Source organism: Balaenoptera borealis (assembly GCF_965194805.1).
Source record: "Balaenoptera borealis genome assembly, chromosome: 17".
Classification (NCBI taxonomy): domain Eukaryota; kingdom Metazoa; phylum Chordata; class Mammalia; order Artiodactyla; family Balaenopteridae; genus Balaenoptera; species Balaenoptera borealis.
The window spans coordinates 4,773,485-4,800,168 of record NC_138876.1 but is presented as its reverse complement, the minus strand read 5'-3'; the positions used below and the strand labels follow the sequence as shown (position 1 = coordinate 4,800,168).

Here is a 26,684-nt window from a genome sequence, read left to right as displayed (position 1 = left end):
CCTTTATGCTTCACTAGCAGACCCCTATCCAAAGACCGACCCCCTGCAGGGTGAGGTCCTCCTCTCTCTCCAGGCTGTGCTTGTCTAACTCATCACGAGGTCAATGAAAATAGGTGCTCTATAGAAACATGTTAAATAAAGTAATAAATCAAAGCTTCAAGCCAAGGATATTCTCTCTAAAAAAAGAAAGATGAGCCAAATGACTTCGAAGGTCCTGAAGGTACTGATGTCTAGCCCTGGAAGATGGAGGGCTTGGGAAGACACTAGCCCATGGCAAGAGATGGATCTAGACCCAGTCCTGCACCCTGTTACCTACTAGCTGAAAAATCGACTTACATTTCCTCCTGCAGAGAAGCCTGCCCTCAATCACCCTGATAATCTTGAGACCACCCTGTTACATGTTCCAGCAGTGCTACAGCACTGTAGATGATTCTTCCTTAATGTTTATCTTGCATGAAATTACTTTTTCAATATTTTTTTCTGGCAAAATTGTCAATTCCAGGAAACGAGGGATGGGGCTAATTTGTTCATGATGACTTCACTCATCCTCCCGCTTGAGTATTAACTAAAAGCATTGTCTGAAAAGGTGCAAAAGGAATGGCTTAGACTCAGGCTCCTCAAAAAAAAATTATTATTATTTGCAAAAAAGGAGCACACTTTAATATAATTATTGATTCAATAGATACCTGGGTTAAATGCTTGGTGCCGAGTGTGGCAGACACAGCCCCAACACTTACAGGAGGATTAAAGGAGGCGAGCAGGTGAGAGATGATTCCAAGTGGACAGAAAGCAGGGGTCAGACTCAGCATCCCTGGGCTCATGCCCCAGCCCTGCCAGGGACCGGCTATCTGACGCTGAGCAATTCGCTGAAGTTCTTAGAGCTTTAGTTTCCTCAACTGTATCATATGAATCTGTGCAGGGAGCTGAGAGGGACCATAATGAAAACATCCAGCGCAGAGCCTAACACGAGGAAGTGTTCAATATATCTAGCTGATATAATTATGCTAGAAGGTAACTGTGATTTGCGGTGTCACCATCACACCATCCCTGGGGTGGGGAACAGGAGGGCAGAGGAGACGGTCGGGAGAGAGGGATGCTCAAAGGGGGAACCACCTTTCCCACCTTGAATCCCAGGCACAATTCACAAAGTGAGCGGCTTTCTTCCTCTCCATTAAGACAACGAGAAGAAAACAGGCTCGGAGTGGTGAAATGACTTGTCCAAGCTCTCATAGTTCATCCATGGAAGAACCCGGCCTTAGCCCTACCAGGTCTTCTTCCTCCGAATCTGGTGATCTTGCCTGTATGCCCTGCTGTGTCTGCATCTTGTATTCACTTGGTATGTGTTTACTGAGCGTCTGCTGCACTGGAACCTGAAGATGCAGTGGGGAAACGCAGGGCAGTCTGGGAAGGGATGCACTTACCTCATCTTTGCTACCTGACATCCCCCATCCTGCCTAGACTCTCTGGAGAGGGACAAGACATCTGAAAGCAGGCAATGTGGAATAAAGGCAATTTTTCACTAATGAAAAGGGTGGTGCATAAGTAAGCAATACTATAGACTTTTGCATGAAAAGCCCATTTCCACTGATTTATATCCTCTTTTAGAAATGACCTGTGCAATCATGTTGGATCCATATGCAGACTGACGCAACCTACCACATACAGAAAGCCCATCATAGCCTGTGCACCATTTAGCAACCTGCTATTTATTGCACAGGATTTTAGTAAATGAGAAAATCACTTAAATGAGAAATTTAGAACTATTTAATTTTAATGGAGTGGGAGAACACAGCAGTGTTTGCCATCTTACTTCTCAAAATAGTAGAAGGCACTAAATACAGTTTTTGTAAAAACTGTAACACATGCTTTCCTTTAAATAACTACTGTTTTCCTGGTAGCTTCTAATCCTTCCCCAGGTAGTTAACCTTGGAGCACGGCATTCACACATTTCAGACAGCTGTTCTCCGCACCCTCTGAAACCTCTCCGATTTCATTCACGTACAAGTATCTGTGTAGCATGCTCCATGTGTAGGTATCACACTGGTGAAACGAGTCTTGACAAAGCACAGGGCCAGAGAGCTGAATTCTAGGTTTGCACTTGTCCATTTGGGAGAAGTTATCTGAGCTCACCAGACTCTGCTTTCTTATGCCCATCATCAGGAAACAAAAACCAAGGAACAATCATGGTTCTCGGGGCCAAATTATGACTTCTGTGGGCCCCAGGCACTTTCATCCACTAAAAAATAGATTTAAAATTATGTTTGTATGATTGCACTGATACGAAGATTAATATAATCCATATTGGATTACATCCATCTTTTGGTTCTGATTTTAAGTGAAATTAAAACATTTCTGTTGGCCCCTGAAAGTACTGTGGGCCCTCAGTACTGAGCCTACTGTGTCTGATGGCTAAGTCAGCTGTGGTCACATCTTATGTAAAATCAAGAATCTGATGAGATCTCATCGCACCTCATCTGTCCCTCCAACATTAACTGAGCACTTACGATGTGCCAGCAACTCAGATGGGCACCAAGGGCAACAGAAATGATAACATCCCACCAGGCAGGTCAGGCAGCCAGTTTCCTTAGTGCTACGTCACAAATTCCTTGTACAGAGCCTGAGACATAGTAGGTGCTTGATAATTATCTGATTAGCAACCAAACCAATGGCAGTGTCTCTACTTACGGAGATGTCACCATCCAGAGTCAACCTAATGATGTGTTAACAGTAATAATGAATGTCTGTGTCTTACCCTCATGACTCCAGATCCTCAAGAAAGGAAGATGTTGACAATAACAAGCGTATATTTAAAGCAAAGGGTAAAGAGCGAAGAACCCAATAAAAATGGAGCGGAAGGAAAAAGAGGAAGCACATGCCTGGGAGAGGGGAGATTTGTGCTTGGAAGTCAGGTCCGTGCCTCACTTTCCCTCCCACCTCCATGCTCACCAGACCCACGCCTCCCATCAGTGAGGGCAGGGCCATCATGCAACAAGGCTCAGCACAGAAGGGCTTGCAAAGCCAAGCCCTGTGTGTGCCTGTGCTGTGTGAGCATTATTCCCTTCAAGGAAGATGCTGTTCTTCAGTTCTCAGCAATCTGACTTAAAAGGGAGCTGACATTTCCTCTCAATGACACACGTTCCTCTGTCTGGGGAACCACCTTCTAAGGGAAGCAGAGGATAGAGGGATTTCACTTTGGTGGCCAAGGTACTCATCTCAGGCACAGTCATCTGCTCTGGCAGCACAGTTTCTGTGATCTCCACAGGAGAGCACAGGACTGGGGAGGCTCAGAGCACCGGCGGGAAACAGATCTGTTGGAAAGTTAAATGCCTAACCATCTGCATACAAGGGCTTTCGTTCTCTCGCATTCTGATGTTCTCAGATTCCACGATCTCAGACACTCGTTCATTGAACAAAGGCTTCCTGAGCATGCACACTGAGCCAAGCACCCCCCCCCGGGGAACAAAGTAGAAATGCACCTGCCCTCGCAGAGCAGACAAACCAAAGCCCCTTCTTTGGTTAACCATTAACCTAGTGGCTGATGACGGGTGGTGGGCTGGCATCGGGCTGACTGAGTTAAAACGCCAGCTTGGTCCCTGCCCAGCTGTGTGACTTTACAGATGTGGCTTAACCTCTCTCTGTCTCAGTTTCTTCAGATGTCAATGAAAATAGGAAACTTTTTTGTGGAAATTGACAGAGTCCATGCGCATCAGTGGTTTAACAGAGTACCTCATTGCAGAGCAGGTGTTCAAAAATGTGATTTCAAACGATCAGCATCACACTTTTCACACGATCGTGGAATTCAAAACTTTTCAGTTCTCCTTTGCCTCACACACTGGATCTCATGACCCATTGAGGGTAAGGACTGAGTTTTATTTGTTTTAGCCCCTGCAGCACAGAGATGCTAGCACAGAGTAGGGGCTAAGTAAAGGACTGGCAGACAGATAAACAGACAGACACACTGATGCCCCTGCCTGAAGAAGCAGGGCTCTGAGAATGAGGAGAGTTCTAAAGTCTGCACCTCTCCACCACGTGGCCATTCCTCCCCCACTTATTTCAGTGAGAAGGAAGGGGGTATGCAGCTTCCCTGGACCGAGAAAGGGATTTTCCTAATTTTGAGTCACTGGATTCCTGATCTTCAAGAAGAGTCTGTCAGACTCTGAGCATTGATTAAATGTGATGGTTAATTTCTCATGTCAGTTGGGCCCATCTATGGCACCCAGATAGGCGGTCAAGCATTATTCTAGATGTCTCTGTGAAGGTATGTTTCAGAGGAGATTAACCTTTAAATCATTACACTCTGAGTAAAGCAGATTACCCTCCACAATATGGGTGGCCCTCGTCCAATCTGTTGAAGACGTTAAAAGAAAACAACTGACGGCATGCAAGACCCGCCCTCCCCACCCTAAAGAAAGAAGTTGGTCATTTGGTCAGCAGAAGACCTTTGGACTTAAACTGTAACTCTTCCCTGGGTCTCCAGCCAGCTGGCCTGACCTGCAGATTTTGGACTTGCTGGCCTCCACATTTGCATGAGACAATTCCTTACAATAAATCTGTCTGTCTCTCTGTTTCTCTCTCTCTCTCTTTATATATATGAATATATGCACAGGCGAGATCCTATTATCCTACTGATTCTGTTTCTCTGTAGAATCTGAATGAATACATCAAGCATACGTCGTGTCCCCAGTTGTACCAGGCAGTGTCAGGGATATCACAGTTAAAACAGCATAGCAAAGACTGAAGGAGGCCTCCAGCACGATCTCATCCAATCCTCTTTCTAGACATTGAGAAACTGGGGCCCAGAGAGGGCAAGTATCTGGCTCAGGGTCACACAGCAGGGTAGAGCCAAGAACAGGAAACATCTAAGATCCTTTGTTCCATGTCCTATCCACAAGACAACGTTGTGGTTCTTGTAGTAACGTTTGATTTCATTACGTGGATAAATTCAAAGAAAAATAAGACCAGCAGAGGATTTTATTGTGCCAAGCTCTCCGCTCCAGGCTTTTATATGCTTATTTCATTTAATCTTCTCAGCAACCCTGTGAGGCAGGCATTAGTATCCTCTTTGACAGATAAGCCATGAGTGGGAGAGGGAAAATAATTCCCCTGAGGCAAAGCTGCTGGCTTTTGGGGGAAGGGGACGTAAGCTCTGGCTCCAACCCTGAATGTGAAGCTCTCGCTGCCTAAGATGCTGCAGGAAAGAGCAGAGCTGCAGGACCAGAGGGACCTGGGCTTATGGGAAAAGGGGCGTGACACGTCACAGCAACCCTCACCTCCCCATGATTTTCCATGCCAATGGGCTCATTTTGCTGTGAATCTCTAGTTTCTGCACATGTCTCTGCACAGAAAGGCTTATTTTGAAGGGAACACCTGTTCTCTAATCGCTCCAGCTGATGCTGCAATCTGCGCGGACTTCGATGTTATTTGCTACTGCGCTGGGCTTCTTGGGGATTTGGGAGGCACAGCCCCCAAGGGAGGCGGGGGAGTGGATTTTATTCTTTGCTTGGCAGCCCTTGCCAGGTGGGAAGGCACAGGATGAGCACGAGGCTCTGAGCCTGCATGACCGGATGGGACCCAAATGGAAAATGCACAGGGAAAGAATCAGGTCCTGAAAATACCCCACTGAGCTGCGAGCAAGTTCACCGCTGAGCACCCACAAATAAGCTATTTTATGTGACTCTTGTAAAAGTCAGGGATATCTTCTTTGACACACATCCCCAAAAATAGCCAAGAAAAGAACAGGGAAAAAAATTCTACTGTATTGTGTGCCCGCTATGGGTCTATTTCTATACTGTTTTTACACGTACTAAGGCCTAAAATCCCTTCTAAGATACAGGTATTATCCCATTTTAGAGTTGAGGAGCCTGAGTTTTTACAGGGTGAATAGAATCGCCCACGTCACAAAGTACTGAGCAGAGCAGGTATTCGAAACCAGAATCTTCTCTCTGCCATATCACTGCGGTGACGCTCGGCCTCTTCAGATGTCACCGAAGTAGAGATAGGCTGAAATGGTCTACAGTGTTCCCTACCCCACCCCGTGCCAGGTCCAGGGTTTCTGCCAAGGGCAGCGCCGCTTGGCGCCCATATGTCCACGGAGATGTCTCACTCTCCTGCTCTCCCGCTGCTCTCTGTCTGCTGCCATGTAAGGCAAGGAACACCTTGTGGCTCAGCCCTCTCACTGCTCAGAGTTCTATATAGACACGATCATGCACTTGGATCAATCGTTCGTCCAACACACATTTCCTGAGCACTAATTGTGTGTGCCGGACATGGTGCTGGGCCCTGAAGGTGTGGAGCTAAAGGCAATGGCCTCTGTCCCCAACCACTCAGAGCCCAGTGGAGGAAAGACAGAGATGCCTAGAGTTGACTGTGGTGAAAACATTTGGGAGAGGGAATTTCTTGCTAGGAAATCAGAGAGTGCTTCACGGAGGTGGTGGCAACGGAATGAGGCATGAGAGGCTGTGCAGACAGGAAGGAACAGAGAGTTCCTTCAGGGCAGACACCAGATCACCATCATCCCCATGTGCTCCTGTGGCCCCAGCAAAGGCCCTTGTCTTGGGATGTAAGTGTCAAAAGATGCTTTGAACTGATCTATGACCCCTGATGTTCCAAACCATGTTCCCTGGAAAATAGAGTCTGAACTGGAGATGTTCACATGGATCTACTGGGGAGGCTCTTGGAGCCAGAGGAATGAGAAGCAGGACTGGACAGACGGAGAAGCTGGGCTGTGATATGGTCACAACAAAGCCTTCCGTCAAGCTCTGGCGGGTCTGGAGCAGGGACTGACCTGAGGCAGGGGTCGGGGGTGACCTAGGGGAGGCACACATCAGGCCCCTGATGATGAAGGGTCTGCGCTTGGCCTTGGGGATACAGAGGGAGCAGGAAGTCCCTGGCTTCCATACCTCCCCATCCCATCCTGGAGCCCTGAAGCCGTCCATGCGCACAAGGTAATAAGGAAATGCCCACCCCTGCTGGCTGGGTCTCTGCCTTCCTCTCCCTTGCTACCGTCCCCAGGCCCTTTGCCAATGCTCAGGACACTGGTTCCTAAGGCTCGGGGGCTGCCCGAGGTCCTGCATCTACAGGAGCCCACCTGCACAGCAGTTCTCTTTGGCTCTAAAGTCTGTGCCCTCCTGGGCAGGGAGCTCAGTCCTGGGTTCAGGTCCCCTGTCCCTCAGGAGGGTCTTGGCAGTTTTCTTCTAAACTCCTCTCCTGAGAACAAGTGACACAGCCGCCAGGACCAGATGGAGACTTGACGGTAGGCTTTTGCGGCCAGACCTCCTGGTTGGGCTCAGAGCTGGGAAAGGTGATGTCACAGGAGAGCCAGCTGCGTGTAGGACCTGACGTGCTGGAACGTCTGAGGACAGGGCTTGGCTGCACAGGGAGACGGAGCATCTCTTTTGGGGGCTGGCGGAGTGGACAAATTTTCCCACTTACGACACGGGTTGTATGATGGTTAACTGTGTGTGTCAACCTGACTAGGACACAGGGTGCCCAGATGTTTGGTTAAACATCATTCTGGGTGTGTCTGTGAGGCTGTTTCTGGATGAGATTAACCTTTGAAAGAGTAGAATGAGTAAAGCAGATTGCCCTCCCCAGTGTGGGTGGGCAACATGCAATCCATCGAAGGTCTGAGTAGAACAAAAAGGCTGAGTGAGAGAGGGTTTCTCTCTCTTCCTGTCTTTGCACTGGGACATAGGTTTTTCTCCTGCCTTAAAACTCAGACTCAGGGACTTCCCTGGTGGTCCAGTGGTTCAGAATCCGCCTTCCAATGCAGGGGACGCAGGTTCGCTCTCTGATCGGGGAACTAAGATCCCACATGCCACAGGGCAACTAAGCCCACGGGCCCCAACTAGAGAGCCTGTGTGCCGCAACGAGGATCCCGCATGCCGCAACTAAGACCCGATGCAGCCAAAATAAACAAATAAATGTTTAAAAACAAAACAAACAAAAAAACAAAAAAACTCAGACTCAGATAGGAGTTTACACCATTGTCTCTCCCAAGTCTCTAGGGTGCAGATGTCACATCGTGGGACCTTTCATTCTCCATGATAGCATGAGACAATTTCTTATAATATAGAAGGGAGATACATAAATGTCTCCTATCTATTTATCTATCATCTCTTATTGATTCTACTTCTCTGGTGAGCCCAGAAAATACAATCTGGTTATTTCTGAGCAGGCCCCTAATAATAACAATCGTGTATTGGCTCAAAAGAAATATAGAGTAATGCTGTAGATGCCTAAAGCCCTGTGCATCATAGAAGTGTAACAATACGTATTTCTTAGGAAGAAGGACCAAGGGGAAGGACAGGGTACGCATATTTATTGAGCACCTACTGAGTACCAAGTACTGGTCTAAGCATTTTTTATCCATTACAGCAACGAATACACATATTACCCTGTGAGGTTATTAACTATTAGCAACCCCACTCTACAGGTAGGAAAACTGAGGCTCAGAGAAGTAAGCAAATGAAGGATCGAGCCAGGTTTTGAAATGAGCTCAATGCGAATGGGCTTTTGAGGTTCCACACGGTCCGGGGGAAGCCCCTCACAGCACATCCCATGACGTCCATGGAACCATATCCTTCGAGGTACCATATGGAAGAGGTGCCATGTGAAGACGCTACTCCCCGCATCAACCCTGGGGCCTGGCACTGGGAATATGTTTGATGAATGCAGCAGCCATCCAAAGAAGGGACGGATGGGTCGACGAGAGGAAGGGATGCAGGAAGCAAAGAATCTCTACCTGGACGTTTGAAAGGAGCCGAAATCTCATAGAACAGACGCAGCCTGCAAAGTGAAGTTTGCAAGGCTTGGGGCCTCTGCCCCCCGGCAGACATTACCTCTGAGGAAGTCGGCTTGCAGTACCCAGCTCCAAAGACCAGGTTTTCCAGGGAAAGGCTAGACTGTTCTGGTCCCGTGTCTGGGCCGCCTTTCCCAAGCCAGGAGCCTCTTCCTGGACGAGTAAAACTGAAAAGAAGGGAATAGAAAGAATTGCAAATTTATATAATCTTTTCTAAAAGGATGTGAAGAAAGTGATGGGGCCAATAATCCAGCCCCTTGATGCTGTTATTGGGGAGCCTATGAGATAAGCCATTTCGAAGAAGTAGCTCACCCTCGAGGGATGCTTGGGTGGGACTTTTTGATGCTGTCATGACAAGTGGGTGCAACTGGCATGTGAGCCTGGGGGCCAAGGATGACACCCATCCCACTATGTGTACAAAGAAACGCCCCCTAAATGCCCACAACCTGCCTGCTGAGACTCACTGAGGCAGAAGTTACTTAACCACCCGGGCAGGTGGGTTGGGCTTCTGGCCAGAGGCCAAGGGGAGCCTCCACCCGACCCGGTCTGAGTCCTCCCCCACCCCTTTCATTGGCATAACCCGAGTGAGATCCTTCAACCCCCGGCCCCTCCCTGAACCTCTGTTCTTCCGTGGAAGAGCGTAAAACAATATCCACCTCCATGACCCACACAGGAGTCTCATAGGATCGTGGATGTCGAAGACTCTCACGGCATCGATGCTACTTAGAAATACTGTACCTGTTCCCAGACAAAAACACAGACCCTGCCCAGCTCATCTGCAAGTCACCACAAGATCAACTGGCAGAGTGTGTCTGCAGTCGTCAATTTTAGGATCAGAGGAGATTAGAAAAGTCTGTATGAGTTGGATTCATCTGATTTGGGTTTATGATCATTTCTCTCTCCCTTAACCTTTTTGATTTTCACCAATTGATCTATCGGTAAAGTCTACTTAAACTCCTTTTCCCTTTCTTTCAGATCCCTTGTATTAAACACCCCAGTGGTTAATTGTCATGTCATATTGTGAACATTTTTTGATAGGCATGTCTAATTCCCCCAGGAAGAGTCAAAGTTTCCAATGGCCAAGAGGGTCTTGATAATACAAAGCCTCAGATGGCATTATCTCCATCCTAGGTGCTCAAGAAATACTTGTGGAAGGATTGAATTTACACCTTCCAGAGTAAAAGATTGATGGGGAAATAAAACTAATGTTATATTTTGGTTTAACTCATTTATTCAAATACTTATCGGGCCAATGCTATATGCCAGGCAGTGTGTGAGGTACTTGGGTGGCAAGATGCTTAAGGCATGGTCCTCAGTGTAAAGACATTTGGGTCTAGAGAGGGAGTCACATGTAATATATACAATGCGGGTAAACTCAGGCCAGTGAGAACAGAAGGGAAGCTTACAAACCAAGCTGGGTGAAAGGGATGAACAGCTAGAGATGATACTTAAGCAGAGTATGTATCGCCCAGTGGTTAAGAGGCAGCCGGTAGAGCTGGGCTGCCAGGGTTGAAATCCCAGCAGCAGCATCTGTCAGCTCCGTGGGGAAAGTTTTAAACTTCCCAGTGCGCCTCTGTTTCCTCATAAGTCAGAAGAATTGATACCAGCACCTTAACAGTGGGGTTGTTTGAGGATTCCATGAGCTTAGCCACATACGCCTTTAAGTACCATGTCAGGCAAAGAGTAATGATTCAATAAATGCTAGAAGTTATTGTCAATAATACCACAAAAATAATAAAATCTAATATAACCATTATATTTATATAGCTATTTTGAAAATACCACAAATACAATCAACTCTAATAAAATCATTTCTCCCATTTGTTTAGAACTGAGATTCGAAGCAAGTCTACAGTTTAGCTAGAAAACGGGTAAAAGGAACATTGCAGAAGAAATGCAGAATATGTGTATGAGCAGAAATGCTCATGGCACATTCACGGGACCGACTGCAAATTAGTCACTAGAATAACTCGCTATTTGTCTTCGGTGTGGCCTTGTGTAGCTGAAGCTCTCAAGTGAAATCAAACTGTACCCATTTGAGAGTTAAACATTGAGGGTTAAACAGACCTCAGTCTGTTTCAGGGAAGGTGAAGGATTTTTTGAGGTTAAATTTTCATTTCACACCTGCTTCTTCCTGGCTGGATTTAACAGTTGCTGCTGAAACTGCTTTTCTGGAAAAACTGGAGCTTGCCCTACTCGACAGGTATTTCCCATAACCTTAAAGTGTTCCCAGCCACTGTGAGCGAACTCACAGAAATCCTTCCTGCAAAATCCAGAGAACAGAAGGCAGTTCTATTTTTACCCCCATCCCTGGAGAAGCCTCAACTCTCATGGTGAATTTCTATCTGCACTGCTCTCCGGCAAGGTGGTTGCAGACAAACCTGTAAAGCACTGTGTCTGCCAGGAGGTTCACCTTTCTATGCAGAGTGTCTGAAATAGCCCCGTTAGCGAGCAGAGCCTGGGATGCAGCTCAGCAAGCAGATGGGCGCAGTGAACGGCAGAAGCACATCCTGGTCACCTCGCCCGGCCAAGATCTCATTTCCTACCCTTTGACCCCAGCAGGGGATCGGGACAGGGACCCCTACCCAACAGTGAGTGGGGACTGGAGTCTCCCCCACGTGCATTTCAACCCCCAGCACTGAAAAGGGACCTTGGGAAAGTTCCCTTCCAGAAACCCCATGCTGCAAGATTCCATCCCCGGATATCCCTTTGCCCACGTGGGCAACCCGTGCCCCCATGCGTGTGGGAGGTTTGAAGTGAGTTGATGTCCACATCTGGTGGTTCCAGGTGCTTGGAGGAAGACACCCGGGCACAGTATGATGTGCTCATTGTTGTCGGCTCTGTCCCTCTGCTTAAGTCATTCATAGAACCTCAGTGCTTCGTGGGACCACGGAGATGCTCTGGGACAGTTCACTGAAGGGCGAGCACGGGGCCACTCAGGTGGTCCTATCGTTGAACAAACAGTTACTGGAGGAAGGGGCAGAAAATCGTGTGCCTGACACTGTCCTCGTGTGACAGTCACTAAAACCTTAAATGGACGGGACCCATGAGCGTCCCTGGTTTAGGGATGAAGCCTGTGTGTCTCAGGGATGTTAGGTGACTTTTCAAATAAGACAGGGTTAGAAAAAAGCCAGTTCAGGTGAAGGCAGCAGGTGTCACCCATTCAGCCCCAAGCTTCCCTGCCGGTGTCCTCCTGACTCCAGAGGCACCCGCTCCAACATCCCTGCCCATCTCTCCCCTGCCCTGCAGTGAGGCTCAGAGCCTAAACCTGCAGCCTGGGGGAAGCCTCTGGCCTGAGCTGATCTCTCCTGGGCAACTCTCAGCATCTCAGCCACACGGGACACTCAAGCGTAACACGAAACCCACGGCGCGCCCCTCCGCCTCCCCGTAACAGCAGGGCTTGTAACCTCGTACCTGATCAGGGGCTGTTGCAGGGCCACCAGGGCAGCGTGGATGGTCACTGAGATCACCGACAGGTGGAAATAGTCGAACATGACGGGGACCTGGTGATGCAGGCCTCTCCGGGGGTGGAAGTGCAGGCCCAGCGCACGGCTGCTGATCACGGGGACCCCGGCCAAGTCCCGCAGCCTGGAAGGCAAGCGAGTGACTCACCTGAGTGGTGGCAGGTTGTCCCTGCTGCCAGCCAGGTGGGTCCACGAGGCAACCTCGCCCATGCACAAGCACTGCGCCTGCATCGGCTTATCCAACTCCTGCAGATACTCTGCTAGGTAGAAACTGTTCTCCCCGTGATGGGCAAATGAAGCAACCGAGGCTCAGAGAGGGAAGAGAACTCATGGGACACCACACAGCTGCTATGCAGCAGAGCTGGGGCTCACACTCCGCTAATACCGACACGGAGCTCATCTGCCAGTGACGGAAAGATGCCCAGACGCTTTCCCAGGCTCAACGGGGAAGCCCTCCCAGACCCCCATTCCCTGCTTGCTCTTGTATTTCCCCCCCAGATGCCCAGCACAGCACTTCCTTTGTACCTCTGTGTTTTCTACTAGACTCTTACCTCTTAAGGGCAAGAACTGTCACTACTTCATTTCTGTATCCCTAACACCAAGCTTAGAATCTGGCATATTGTAGAAGTCGGTCAAATATTTCCTTATTAAAAGGGATATGTGACTGAATGAATAAATGAATGACCCCCAAAGAATAATAAAGAGTCTGATCAGTTTCATCAAGGACTCCGTTACCTTCTCTCTAGCGTTTTGTGATTGGTATGTGTCTGATGCCCAAGAGATAAACCAGCTGGTAAGCAAAGCCTAACAGAGTCTTTGGTTGTAAAAATGGGGCAGATCTTTCTCTAAATAAAAGCCATCCAGGGCTCATCTCCTCCTCTGCACACCAATCACTCAGGCCCTCTGGGCGTCTCTGAACCAGAGCCCTTGGGAAACCTGGATGGAGCATCTTCTGTGAGCAGAGCAGAGAGCTCGGAGGATGTGCAGATGAGAAGCTTCTTCTTCCTCCACAGATGAGGAAAAGAGACACAGAGAGAAGACAGTGAGGGGAGCAAACTCCCAAGACCCCACCCAATGGGCTTTGCTTTCTGGAAATCCTTGTCGCTTAGAGCTTGGGTGCAAATGAATGCCAGGTAACAGAGCCAACTAAATCAGCAGAGCCCAGTGTGACTCCAAAATAGCCCACAAATGATGACCTCCTCTCTTACCAGGAAGAAGCCTGATGGGGAGGGGGCACAGAGTGTCCTCTCCTGAGTCTCAGGAAGTCATTAACATTCATATTCACTATCATTCTGACAACTGTTTATTGCGGCCTTACTGTGAACTGAACATGGTGTTTTTTCCCTTAATGTGCTTGACAATCATATGAGGTATTAACTGATGTTATTCAGTTTATCGATGAGGAGGTAAAGCCAACGTGAGTTAACTGATTTGTTCAAAGTCACAAGGCCAAACCGAAAAGCTGAGCCCAGGTCTGTCTGACTCCACAGTCTGTTCTGCACTACTGCACATAATTACTTTGAATCCATTCAGACACAGTCTCCTGCAAATCATAGGACTATCCTTAGGGCTTGAACGACAGGGGGTGAAATACATGTCAGGGTAGCAAAGATGTCAAAAATGTTAACAAGAATTTAAGCCACTTTAATAGGAGTAAAGAATTCAGAATGAGGGAGGTGATAGCTCTTCTGTGCCCTGAAAAGAATAGAGCTAATTAATGGAGATAAAATACCAAATGTAAAATAGCTAGCTAGTGGGAAGCAGCCACATAGCACAGGGAGATCAGCTTGGTGCTTTGTGACCACCTAGAGGGGTGGGATAGGGAGGGAGACGCAAGAGGGAGGGTATATGGGAATATATGTATACGTACAGCTGATTCACTTTGTTATACAGCAGAAACTAACACACCATTGTAAAGCAATTATACTCCAATAAAGATGTTTAAAAAAAAGAAAAACTCAGTTCTGGGGGAGGGGGAGTTCTCAATTTAGAAAAAAAAACATAGAGGTAAACAGGATAGCACTGAGAGGAAAATGCCTGGGTTCTTATAAAGGAACTAGAACCAGCAAAAAAATCAAACAAAACAAAAAATGCAAAGCACAGAGAAAGAGCCCTGGTGTTCAACTGAAGGGGAAGAGATGACTTAATGACTTGTGTATCTGAACTGCGATCCAGACTGAGAATTTTGATGTGTGATTCCAAGGACTGAACTTGAGGGCAACTGAAGGAAGGCACAGAAGGATGACGTGTCCGTTGAAGTAAAGAGGAATTTCCTGACAAGCAGAACTGTCCAGGGACAGAATGGGATATAATGGGGAGACGTGAGCGCCTGTCTCTGTGCAAGCACATGGGCATGGGTCTTTGCAGAGTAGCAGGTTCACATGTGAGGTCAGACTAGAGCACTGTTTCTCACCCTCGGTGACATTGATCTTGGGGACTGAGTGGTGCTTTGTTGGGGAGCCGGGGTGCAGTCCTGTGCACTGTGGGATGTCTGGCAGCAGCCCTGGGCTCTACTCACTAGAAGCCAGTAGCACCCACCCACCCCCACCTTTGTAACAATTAAAAGTGTCCCCAGATGTGGCCCAATTTCCCTGGGGGACAGAACTGTCCCACCCACATCGAGAGCCACTGGACGAGATAGAGCCCTTCTGCCCCTGATGTTAGATGCCATGCTTCTCTATTTGGATCCTGCTCAAGCCTAAATGGTTACAAAGAAGCTGACTGCCTGGGTCATGTTTCAAAGCCTGAAGTCTGTCCCCAGGATGTGCTACAGATGTCTTGTCATCCTTAAACCCAATTTATGAAAATGAAAAACTACGGCATTTTCAATTCTTCCCCAGCCTCTGGCTTCCTGTTCCTGTTAGCTAATCGCATACTCCATGAAAACTCTCTGCTCTGATTGTTGTTAAGTGCTTTGTACTATAGGGAGGAAGTGACACGTGGAAACTGGCCCCACCTGCATCTAGGAAGCCACGAAGAGGAAGAAGACACTGATCCGTGCCCTTGGCCTGGCTTAGGTGTTACCTCTCTTAATCTTCATAACAGACCTATGAAGTACAGAACCTATAATGATGCCCATTTTATAAATGAGGCCACTGAGATTTAGAGAAGTGCAGGGATGCACTCACTGTCTCATAGTCAATGAGCACAGAGCCTGTTGCTGAACTCCATACACTTTGTTTGGGCCAATCTCCTGTACACAGCCTCTCCATTAACTACTGTTTTGATGGTAAGAAGGCCACATTTATTGTGTCCACCATAACTTATCATTGAGGCTGCCTGGAGAGCTGGGTAGGGAATGACTTCCAGGCTGGGTTTGGGATCAATGGCAGGGTTCTGTGATCAAATGGAAATGTCTACCATGGAGCTATGGATGAATACCTCTGAATGAAGGGGCATAGGAAGATAGGGCAGGAGGTGTTAATAAAATTAATAAAATGAGTGAATGATAGAAATCCTAAATAGTTGAGAGGGAATATGAGAGCAATAGAGACGGGGACTTCATTTCTGAGTTTATAGCTTAGCAAGAAGGTCAGCCTCTTATGGGGCTTCCGAGTTCAATATGGTGCTAGAACAATAAGTCCTGGAGATGGTGTGAGGAAGATAAGATTTCTCAAGCATCCACCATCCCACCAAGAGGTAAGCAGAAGTGATGAGAGAAGCAGGTGTCCAGAGGGGCTTGGGGTCCAGATAAAGACCACCAGAGTGAGGGATCTGTGATGTTGAGCCCAGACACAGTGGCAGGACTTTGGACAGATCCTCCTGCCAGCCCAGAGATGAGGCGTGACCATCTACAATGCATACACATCAGCAGATGTCTATTCTCAAAGCACAGACACAATCAGGTTTCTGACACTTTAGTAGTGGTCCATCTGTGGTTCAGATCCCCTCTGATTCAATGCCCCGTGTTATGAAAACTCCCATAACAATCAGACACATCTCGGGGATGGGACAGTCCTTGGGGAGGGAGCCAAAGTGCTAACAGTGACTCTGAAATTTGAAGGGGTCGGGGAACCATTCCGCCAGCACTAGCCCGTTGGCCACCTGGTCTCCCATTCTCCACTGGAGAAGGTGAAGCATTTGCTGAAGAGTTTGTAGAGATCAGAAGTGAGGATTAATTTCCCAAAAGTGGTCAGACTGTGCTGAGATTCTGCTAATAGAACAGATGGAAAAGAAGGGCCTCCATTTTCACCTTAAGCTTAATGAGGGGAGTCTTCACTTGAGCCTGCTCTGTGTCCCCTGGGGGAACACAGGCCCTGGTGCCTGACTTATCCTGCAAAGGCCCTCAGGAGAGAAGCTGAGGGTGGCTGGATTGGCCAAAGAAGAGTCAGCAGCACTGGGGCGGGGGTCCCCACCAGTGTGAGATGAGGATGAAAGTGCTTGTGTCCATTATCCAAGAGCCAGATGTGCATTCCTCGGAGAAGAATCTGCCAAAAGAGCTTCCTGCAAGGAGTGAATGACGCAACCACAGGAGGCATCATTACATCAAAGAACAGCAGAGGCTGGGGGAGAGGGAGACCGCCTAACGGGTATAGCTCCAAGGAAGGCACAAGGACACCCCAAGAGCAGAGAAAGCGGTGATTCAGCATCTACCATGTTAAGAGCCCTGCTTGCAACTGAACCCATCACGTATGACTCCCTGCCCCACCTGCAATCTCCTCCCTCCTCCTTGTGCCTGACCCTGCAAGACCCACACGCCCCAGGGGGAAGACAGGAAGCTGTACCAAGCTGCTCACCATACCCAGTTGCTGCAGCGGGAGTTTCCTACCCCGAGAACGCCCAGAACAGGGGTGCAGTGGAGCCAAGGGGCAGTGTCAATGCAAAGAAGTTATAAATTGGATGAGAGTCTGGAGTTTTGGTAATACATTCGACTGGACTTTTTCATACCTGAAAAAAGGACTATCTATTTATGACATGAAAGAACAGCCTGTGACACGACTGTTCACCCCAGGGTAGGAGGAAGAGGCCACCGAACCAGCTTAAAGGGGGAAGTTGTGAGAAGGAGGAGGGTTGCTTCCTGTTTGTTGAATCTGATAAGCAGGAAGCTGATGGATTTTCAATGTACGTCAATGGATTTTCAATATTCAGAAAGTTGAAACATCATAGCAGACATTCAGTGTAAAGATGAGGATCCCGGCCGGATCTCCTCTGATTCAGAAGGGGGCCTTGAGATCTGCAGCCTCATATGGTCATTAATCTAAAGAGCTAATTAATACTGCATTGCAAGTGTACAGAGGTGAGTTTGGATATAAGAAGGTGCCAGTTCATGAAGGAGGAAGTCAGGAGTTCTCTGTGCCTGCAGCCTCTGAGCTGCCTGCCTAAAATGCATGCAGCTCTAAATGACCACGTAGATATTCCTTGCCCTCGTTTCTGTAGCTGATCAAGAACCGGGTTTCTAAGGGATGTTCTGAGGTTCATGGCCATCAGGATACCTCAGGGCTGGAAAAGTGTTGGGCAAAGGAAACTGTATTATCATGATTCAAGGATTCCAAGGACACTCACTGTTGTTCACTGTCTGTAAAGTGCAAATCCACCTTGAGTTGGAAATCGACTTCACTTAGTGCCTCTTCCACCTAGAAGAGAAACAAAGTTTAAGGACTGCAGGAGTCATACCTGGTCCAAATGAAACATGTAGCCGGCCGGTTTCCCAAAGTTTAGAAGAAGAAGCTCACAGCAAAATTAATGTCATTTATATGTAAAGCAGAATTTCCATGCATGTTCTGTGGCATTCTAGTTGAATGCGGTGCCTGTACTACATGGAAAGTAGAAGGAAGGGATTTATGTCAAATTTGGGGAAAAGCCAATTTGCAGGAAAAAAATGTTAAGTGAGTTTTCTAGATTGCAGGACTTTTGAGCACCTTATTTCCAAAACAGATTTGATCTGGAATCCTCTGAAGCAGCAGTGAAGTGTTCTGTGGCACCTGCTTTGGAAAGGTTGGAGCAGTGAATCTGCAGAGAGGAAACCCCACTTGGCTAGAGACGGGAAAACATTGGAGGTGGTGTTACTGCTGGCACCTTCGAGGGGCTGGCGCAATCCTTCAGGTTCATAGAAGAGGAAGCTGACGCTCAGAAAAGTCAAGTCACTTCCCAAGGCAGCTCAGCTTTACACGAAAGCGTATCCTTCACTTTTGTCTTGAGATCCATTACATCTAACCATTTATGCTTTCAGACACTTTAGCATTTCATGTCCTACCCATGACTGTTTCCATTCTTAGCTTTTAAAAAAAAAATCAGTTTTCATTAATTAGCATGGGAATCTATTTGTTCTACCTGCCAGCTTCTCAGGTACATCTAAAAGATGGTAACCCACGCCTCTTCTTTTCCCAAACTTAACACCTTATCCCCACCTCCAGGAGAGTCACTTGCTAAGTACCGGATCTCGCTGATGTCCCTACTCAGGAAACCCAGATAAGTACTGCACGCCTGTGACAGGGCGTCGTCTCCTCCCCACGCCGGATGGACCCCTTCTCCTCTGTGACCCACAAAACCCTGTTGTTTTCCTATCTCAGCATTCAACACTTCCTATAAAATTGTCTCAGCTTTACAACTTTTGCGTTATAAGCCCATGAGACGAATATTAGCTGCAGACACCTTTTGTTTAGTCCTGATAGTGGTTTTTACAATGTTTTGAACAAGTAGAAAACATTTAAAAATCAGGCAATTTCACGTTTCCATTGCAGGTTTCCAGCTTCTGAAAAAACAGTCCATGGATGTGGCCGTGCTGGGCTGGCGTTCAGAAGTTCCATTTGGATCGGGCTCAGGGGACACTGACAAAATCCATCCGACTGCGGCGAAATCCCTCCGGGCCATTTTCTTACCCAGCATCCTCTGTAATCTGGTATCATTAAGGGAAGGACTAGTCTTAATCCATTCTGGATCCCCAGCTCCAGGGACAGGGTCCGGCCCACGGAAAGTATTCGTGTATCTTAAAGGATAAATAAAGCTCTTCTCCATCCCCACCTCTTGGTTCTTGTTTCTTTGCAAGAATATCCTCATTCTGTAGGGATGGAAATCTCTTACCCAAAAGGCCTCTTTGGAAGCATGTTCCTGAAGCATAACTCAGGCAGAGACATATGGATGGAATTTATCTTTAGCTCCCCAGGGTTTTAAAATTTGTTAAAAAAAATTTTTTTTAAGCATTTAAAAGTTAACATTTTGCTCAATCCAAGCGCTATGAATAACTTCCTCTCCTAGCTTTGTTTTGCATAATCACTCACCCCGCTTCATACACACAACCCAAGCACCACAGCCTCTTGTCACCAGTTCCTGGGAAATGAGACTGGCAGAGCAAGTCCTCCTAACCACCTCCAAGCATGCATTTGCCTACTTGACAAAAATTCGCTGTAAGCTCCAGTTTTAAACTTGCTGCAATTTCTTTGGAACAAGGAGAGAAATCCAGGCCCAAGATCAGCTGTGGCTAGATGGAGCCTGGCTATGACTTCACTGATGTCTCAATAAATCTTTAATTGCAAGATGCCCCAGAATGCAGTCACTGGTTTCTCTAACCACTCATTTTTCTTCATTGGCTGTTGGCTACCTGCCCCTTCCTCCAAACACACACATTCACACGTGCACGCACACACACGCACACACTCATGCCCTTCCATTGCCCTACCTTATTTTCATTAAAAGGATTGTTTCCTTTCAAGGGTGATTTTTTTTAATTGGAGTATAGTTGATTTACAGTGTTAATTTCTGCTGTACAGCAAAGTGATTCTGTTATGCATATATATGCATTCCTTTTTCATATTCTTTTCCATCGTGGTTTATCACAAGTTATTGAATAAAGTTCCCTGTGCTCTACAGTACGACCTTGTTGTTTATCCATCCTATATACATCAGCTAACCTCAACCTCCCAGGTAGATGACTTTTTTAGCGTCGGGCATCAGTTTCATATAGTAGTGGAAATAAGAACAGCAGCTAGGATTTACAGAAGAGCTACTGTGTAGCAGATACTACATAGGACAGCTACCACTGTCATATACTATCTTATTTAATGTGGATAAAACTGTGAATTAAGACATATTGGCCTCACTTATAAATGAAGAAATTGAGACTTGCTGTAGGAAAGTCACTTCCAAGGCTTAACTAGTTAGTGGCTCCAAAGCCCAGATTCAGTCAAGGGTTCCTCACTTCTTCAGCCTTTTCCCAGGGTCTCATCTGTGTTGTGGGTTGTACAGTCTCACGCTAGCTGATTTCAACTCTGCTCATAACAGTAGTAACTCTTGTATCTTCTCCTCCTTTATGAACTTCTCTCCTGAGCTGCATCATAGCTGGGGAGGTAAGAAAGCAGCTTTGGAAGTCAAGCTACATGGGTACAAAGCTTGGCTCTCCATTTATTAAGTATCTGTGTGACCCTGGGCCAATCAACCTCTCTAGGTATGTTTGTTTTTTCATCTGTAAAATGGGGGTGAAATGATTACACTTACCCCTTAGATCACTGCTATTGTGCGATTATGTAAGAAAATGCACATAAACGGCTTAACACAGTGTGTGAACAAAGGCCATTCTCAACAAATATTAGTTACAATAGTTATTTCCAACTTACTATGGGCCTGACCACCTAAAGGACCCCTTCGTCCACTAACTCCATCCCCAGGCCTGCATACAGGTCACAAACACAGGCTTTGCGGTCAGATTGCCTGGGCTAGGTCTGGGCTGGGCTTAAGAATCTGCATTTTAAAAAAGTACTGCCAGGGGACTAGGACACAGTGCATCTAGGAATCATACTTTGAGAAATGCTTTTCTTTTTGGAGCCCATAAAAATGCAACCATCCCACTCCTTGGCATATATCCGGAGAAAACTCTTATTCGAAAAGATACATGCACCCCAATGTTCACAGCAGCACTATTCACAATAGCCAAGACATGGAAGCAATCTACATGTCCATCGACAGGTGAATGGATAAAGATGTGCTATATATATATATGTGTGTGTATATATATATATATATATATATATATATATATACACAATGGAATGTTACTCAGCCATAAAAAAGAATGAAATATTGCCATTCGCAGCAACATGAATGCACCTAGGGATTATCATACTAAGTGAAGTAAGTCAGACAGAGAAAGACAAATACCCTAAGATATCACTTACATGTGGAATCTAAAATATGACTCAAGTGAATTTATTTACAAAACAGAAACAGAGTCACAGACATAGAAAACAAACTTATGGTTACCAAAAGGGAAAGGGGGTGGAGGAGGGATAAACTGAGAGTTTGGGATTAGCAGATGCAAACTGCTATATATAAAATAGATAAACAACAAGGTCCTACTGTATAGTCCAGGGAACTATATTCAGTCTCCTGTAATAAATCATAATGGTAAGGAGTATGAAAAAGAATATATATATAACTGAATCACTTTGCTGTACACCAGAAATTAACACAACATTGTAAATCAATTATACTTCAATTTAAAAATGCAACTTTGCCCACAAAGATTATTTTATGTAACCTGTCCCTCTTCCTCTTCAGGACATTAAGCATCTCGTTGCTGATAATTGTATCTTCTCTGCCTTGTCTGCTGGGAAGCTCTGAACGTGTGGGCCAACATCTGCAAAGGTCCAGAACTATGCTTGTGCATTTTGGTCTGTTACATTTAACTCAGGCTTTAGTTCCCTTTTGTGTTTTTCCTCTACTTTGGCTCACTCTATTGCTATTTTTTCCCTTTTACTACTCTGTGTATTTTGTCAGCCTTCCCAAATCTTCTGGGGGGGTGTTACACAAAGTGTATATAAATAATATACCTATCCTACTCCACACTCCCTGATTCTTTGCAACTTTTATGAAAACATTAGTGCCTTAAGCTGAGATTAGTTCTGTCCATGGTCATCTCTTACATTTACTTGTGCACTAACTGTGTGGACTGAATCTTCTCCGTGTCTGCACTTCCCATAGCACAGGAGACGGTACGCTTGATGTGTTGGCATTGTATATGCCTGCCACTCACATTGATGGCTACGTACATGCAAGACCGTGAACTCTGGCCAACTGGCTATACGGTGTTTTGGCTGCCATAAACAGATATTCACTAGAGCTAATGCATGTATTCCAGAGATACAGCTTTTATGAACTTATCCAATTAACTTTAATTGCCACTGATTTGGATGTAATGATTAATGATAACGTTGTTTGCTGCCAAATAGATTACTCCCAACACAATAATAAATTATTAGCTTGTAGAGATAAGTGATTTTATATGCAGAAGAAAACAATATGTACCATAAGAACAAAGTCTTGTACAAAATATGTACAAGACTACAACCCATGCTGGCAAACACACTCCCTGTTCAACCTCTGAACTATGGCTTGTTGCAAACTCGCGTGAGGCTGAACTTGAGTGTTGGGAAACATTAACCTTGAAAAGCTTTAAACTGTTAGGGGCAGGAGGAAGAGTCTGATGGAATTAAGATGGAATAATGACCAAGAGACCTGAGTCATGTCCAAACCCAGCCTCCAGTCACAACCGTTCTGCCCAGGAAGGTCTTTGAGATCAACGCGCCAAAGGACAACGGCCCATGAGAAATCAAGTGACTTTCTCTTAGTAGAATTCGGGGAAGCTGAGCTTGTGCATGAAGCCCAACTGGGAGTCCCTTAACCCTCAAAACCAGCTCCAGTATCTTCTCCTAATCTACCTGTGTCCACCAGAGTCCAGTAAAGAAGTAGATGATGCACTCAGTTCAATAAAAAGAGTTGATTTACGAAGGTGTGGGGAGAACTTAGGGAAAGCAACCAATGATGATGGCTGGGTACCTTGGGGTTAGTCACTGCAGGACTCCTCACCACCTCCTCGTTCCCACCTCAGGGCCTTTGTCCTAGCTGTGCCCTCCTCCCGGGATGCCTGGCCCCTCTTCAGCATGTGGTCTCAGCTCAGTGTTGGCTGCTCAGGGAGCTCTCCTGTCTGTCACTTCCCTTCCAGGAAGTAATCGCCATCTCGCCATCTCGTGTGAAGATTGTGTTGAAGCTGAGCTCTTGGAAATCTGAGTATCCATCAGGAGGCAGCATCAAGTCTCGCAGAGTGGGCCTGTCATGAGTTCTCTTCCACTTTGGGCCCAGCTGTAGTTTCACAGGACCTCCAACAGGGGTGAAAATTCCTACTCTTATTACCTTTGTGAGTATATCTCATGGATGAGAGAGCTGAGCGAGAAGCAGTGGGAAGGCTCAGCGATAGAATATACAGGATGTATTTATTTGATTGCATGGTGATGTATTGATCTCACGTTAAAACATAAGCTCTCAGACACCAGGGATATTTTCTTGTTCATGATTTTTATCTCTAGCCCATAGTAGGTGTTCAACAGATCTTTGATGAATGGATGGATTCATAAATGAAGAATCAGTGACAGCTTTTCACATGTAGCCACACAGGGGCACTCATCACTACCTCAAGCATAAAAGATGTGGACAAAAAGCCATGGGAGGGACTTCCCTGGCGGTCCAGTGGTTAAGACTCCGTGCTCCCAATGCAGGGGGCCTGGGTTCGATCCCTGGTCAGGGAACTAGATCTCGCATGCTGCAACTAAAAGATCCTGCATGCTGCAATTAAAGATCCCCTGCGTGGCAACAAAGATCCCAGATGCCGCAACTAAGACCTGGCTCAGCCAAATAAATAAATAAATATATATTTTTTAAAAGTCAGCTGAATACGAAACTTAAAAAAAAAAAAAAAAAGCCATAGGACATGAGAAGAGTATTAGATGGCCAGTAGGAGTCGTTATGCATGCTGTAATGCCTGTAGGGGATGCCCGAAGGGGACACGTCTCTGATTAGGCTCTCCTAAAGTAGGAGTATACTTCCACATCTTTAAAGATACTCTAGCAGGGAATGACCAGCTGGAATGCGGTAATGGGGATTCGAGGTGGGGCTGGGGGAGTGAGAAAAACGGTTTAGACTTCAGATATTCTTTTGAAACATCTGATTTTTTTTAAAGGTACAAGTGATTTTTTTAATTTTTAATTTTTTGAATTTTTTTGGAGTCTAGTTGATTTACAATGTTGTGTTAGTTTCAGGTGTACAGCAAAGTGAATCAGTTATACATATACATATAGCCACTCTTTTTTAGATTCTTTTCCCATATAGGCCATTACGGAGTATTGAGTAGAGTTCCCTGTGCTATACAGTAGGTCCTTATTAGTTATCTATTTTATATATAGTAGTGTGTATATGTCAATCCCAACCTCCCAGTTTGTCCCTCCCTCCCCTTTCCCCCCAGTAACCATAAATTTTGAAACATCTGATGTTAATATCAGGTTACTATCAGATGTTAATCTCATAAATAGGAAATGTTCAATCAACTTTCTCCAAGGCCTCTGGGCCTTGACTCATGCCTCTGGGCCTTGACTCATTCCCCCTGTATGGGATGCCCTTCCTCTTTCTTAGTCTGGTGAACTCTTAGTCCCAGCATCTCAAAGCCAGCTCCTTTGTGAAGCCGTTGATGTCCTCCCACAGAGCTCATCTCCAACCTTGGTGCCCCGTGTTCTTTTGCACATGCAGCCGGCACAGTGCATTTCAGCTACCAGTGCCTATCTGTATATCTGTTTTTCTGATGAAGGATCCATCCTTTGAGGGATCGGTCCTGCTGCCTTCTTCAGCTTTGTCCATCATCCGAGGGCCCGCCCCAAGCCCTGCACAAAGCAGATGCTCAGCAAACACCTGCTGATTGACCTGTTGACGGAGGCCCAGAAAGACGAGCAAATGGGCAAAGGAGGAATGAGTCAGACGGTCAGCAAGTTAGTCAATGGGACCCGCTTGGAACATGAAACAAGCAAGTATATGAACGAAAGCATGAGTACAAAAAGGAATAAATCAGGAAGTGCAGGAATGCTCTGAAATCACCAGTCCCGATCTGTCAGATTTCAGAGCAAATGTACAACATCTCCTTCATGTCCCATTCTCCTCGCACTGGATACAAAAGGTACAGGAGGGAACGGCCATTTGTGGCTGGTGGAAGATTCCGGGACTTACCCTTTCACCATCTAAGAGCAAATGAGCTCGGAAGATCACGGCATCGCCGATGGGCACCTCTTCGTTCCTGTATAATATCTGAAAGACTCGGCTGTGCACGGTGCTCTCATGGACACAGGCGGAGCGCAGGCTGCCGCTGTCTGCAAAACAAGAACCAGTAGGAGCGCATGACTTCCGTCCTGCCCTGATTGGCAGCCTCCTTGGGGGTCAGTCCAGCTCAAGAAAAACAGTGGCCCCAAACTGCACTCCAATTCCCAAAGACCAAAAGCCACAGATGAATGTGATTCCATCACAGAAGATTTATGGTCACTGAATCGGGCTGGCATCTCAGAAAGAACCTTCTTCAGTCCTTTTATAAGTCATAGGATCTTGGCTAAATCACTTGTCATGCAATGGGCAGTGCTCCTTGGCTGGAAGTTAGTATCTGCTAAATTCTTTACCTGCTCACATATCCCCTCCTTCATAAAGCCTTCCATAATCCCCCTGTCCTGAAAATAATGAGGAGAAAAGCAGAGAGATAAAAACAGAAATTGGCCTTCTACAAGGATATCCTAGCGTCCACAGAATCTCTCTCTCCTGAAAGTGTTGTTTGCACAGCACATAGGAAGGATGCTCTGTCTTGAGTTTTAGATAAATGTGCTAATTCTAATTACATTAGATATCCAGTTTTTTAAGCAACTTGTTCAATCCGATGTCTTCCAGTGCATTCTAGATGTACCCTAATCCCTAAACATTGTCTCAAAGTTAAGTTGAATTCCAGGAAGATAAACCTACTCAAGGAGGTTAAGAGATCTTCCTGCATCCACTGACCAGGGTTACTATGAAGAGAAAATGGGTGAATTCTTCCAAATCACTTAACACACAAACTGCAGAGTTGGAAAAATATAGAAACCTTCTAAAATAAATAATGGTACTATTTATATAATATAAAGCAAAGATAACTCATTCATAATAATGGCCAAGTGGTATTTCACAGCTTCCAAAGTGCTTTTCAAATGTGTTTCTTTCCTTAATCCTCACAGAAAATTGCTAGGGTAAGTTTTCACCACAGATGAAGAGACCAAGCCTCAAAGAAGAGGAGGGAGGTGTCATGACAGTCGCTATACGAGGAGGCGCTGTGTGGATTCATCCTCACATCCACCTACTTAACAACTGAGAAAAGACGTCTTGGGTGAATGAATTAAAATGCACCCATTTCCTAGCAAAAGACAGGTATGCTATAAAGCTCTACTGAAAAACGGAAACAGTGTGATTGCAAAGGGAAGCAAGAAAATTTTTAAAAAGCCCAACCAGCAAAGGAAAACGGCTTGAGTGCCTTGTGCAGTGTCCCTAGCTGGCTGGAACAGTCCCTTGGAAACAGGGACAAAGGGTTACTGTCACCTCCCCACGCACAGTGACACTTAACACCTGCATTGTAGCTTCAGAGTAGGGAAAAAGAAATG

General features: G+C 46.2%; 1 protein-coding gene across 1 annotated transcript in view; it reads right to left on the bottom strand.

Moving 5' to 3' along the window:
• Window positions 1-4,448: 4,448 nt before the first annotated feature.
• LOC309615294 (protein FAM135B-like) overlaps window positions 4,449-26,684 on the bottom strand; it is a gene marked incomplete at its 5' end in the record, with an annotated part of 40,871 nt that continues 18,635 nt past the window's right edge. The window contains 4 exons of the mRNA XM_082364700.1: window positions 4,449-8,967; window positions 12,215-12,388; window positions 17,767-17,837; window positions 25,243-25,441. Of these exons, the coding sequence (XP_082220826.1) occupies window positions 8,451-8,967; window positions 12,215-12,388; window positions 17,767-17,837; window positions 25,243-25,441 (961 nt within the window). The 3' untranslated portion in view covers window positions 4,449-8,450. The remainder of the gene's footprint in view (window positions 8,968-12,214; window positions 12,389-17,766; window positions 17,838-25,242; window positions 25,442-26,684) is intronic.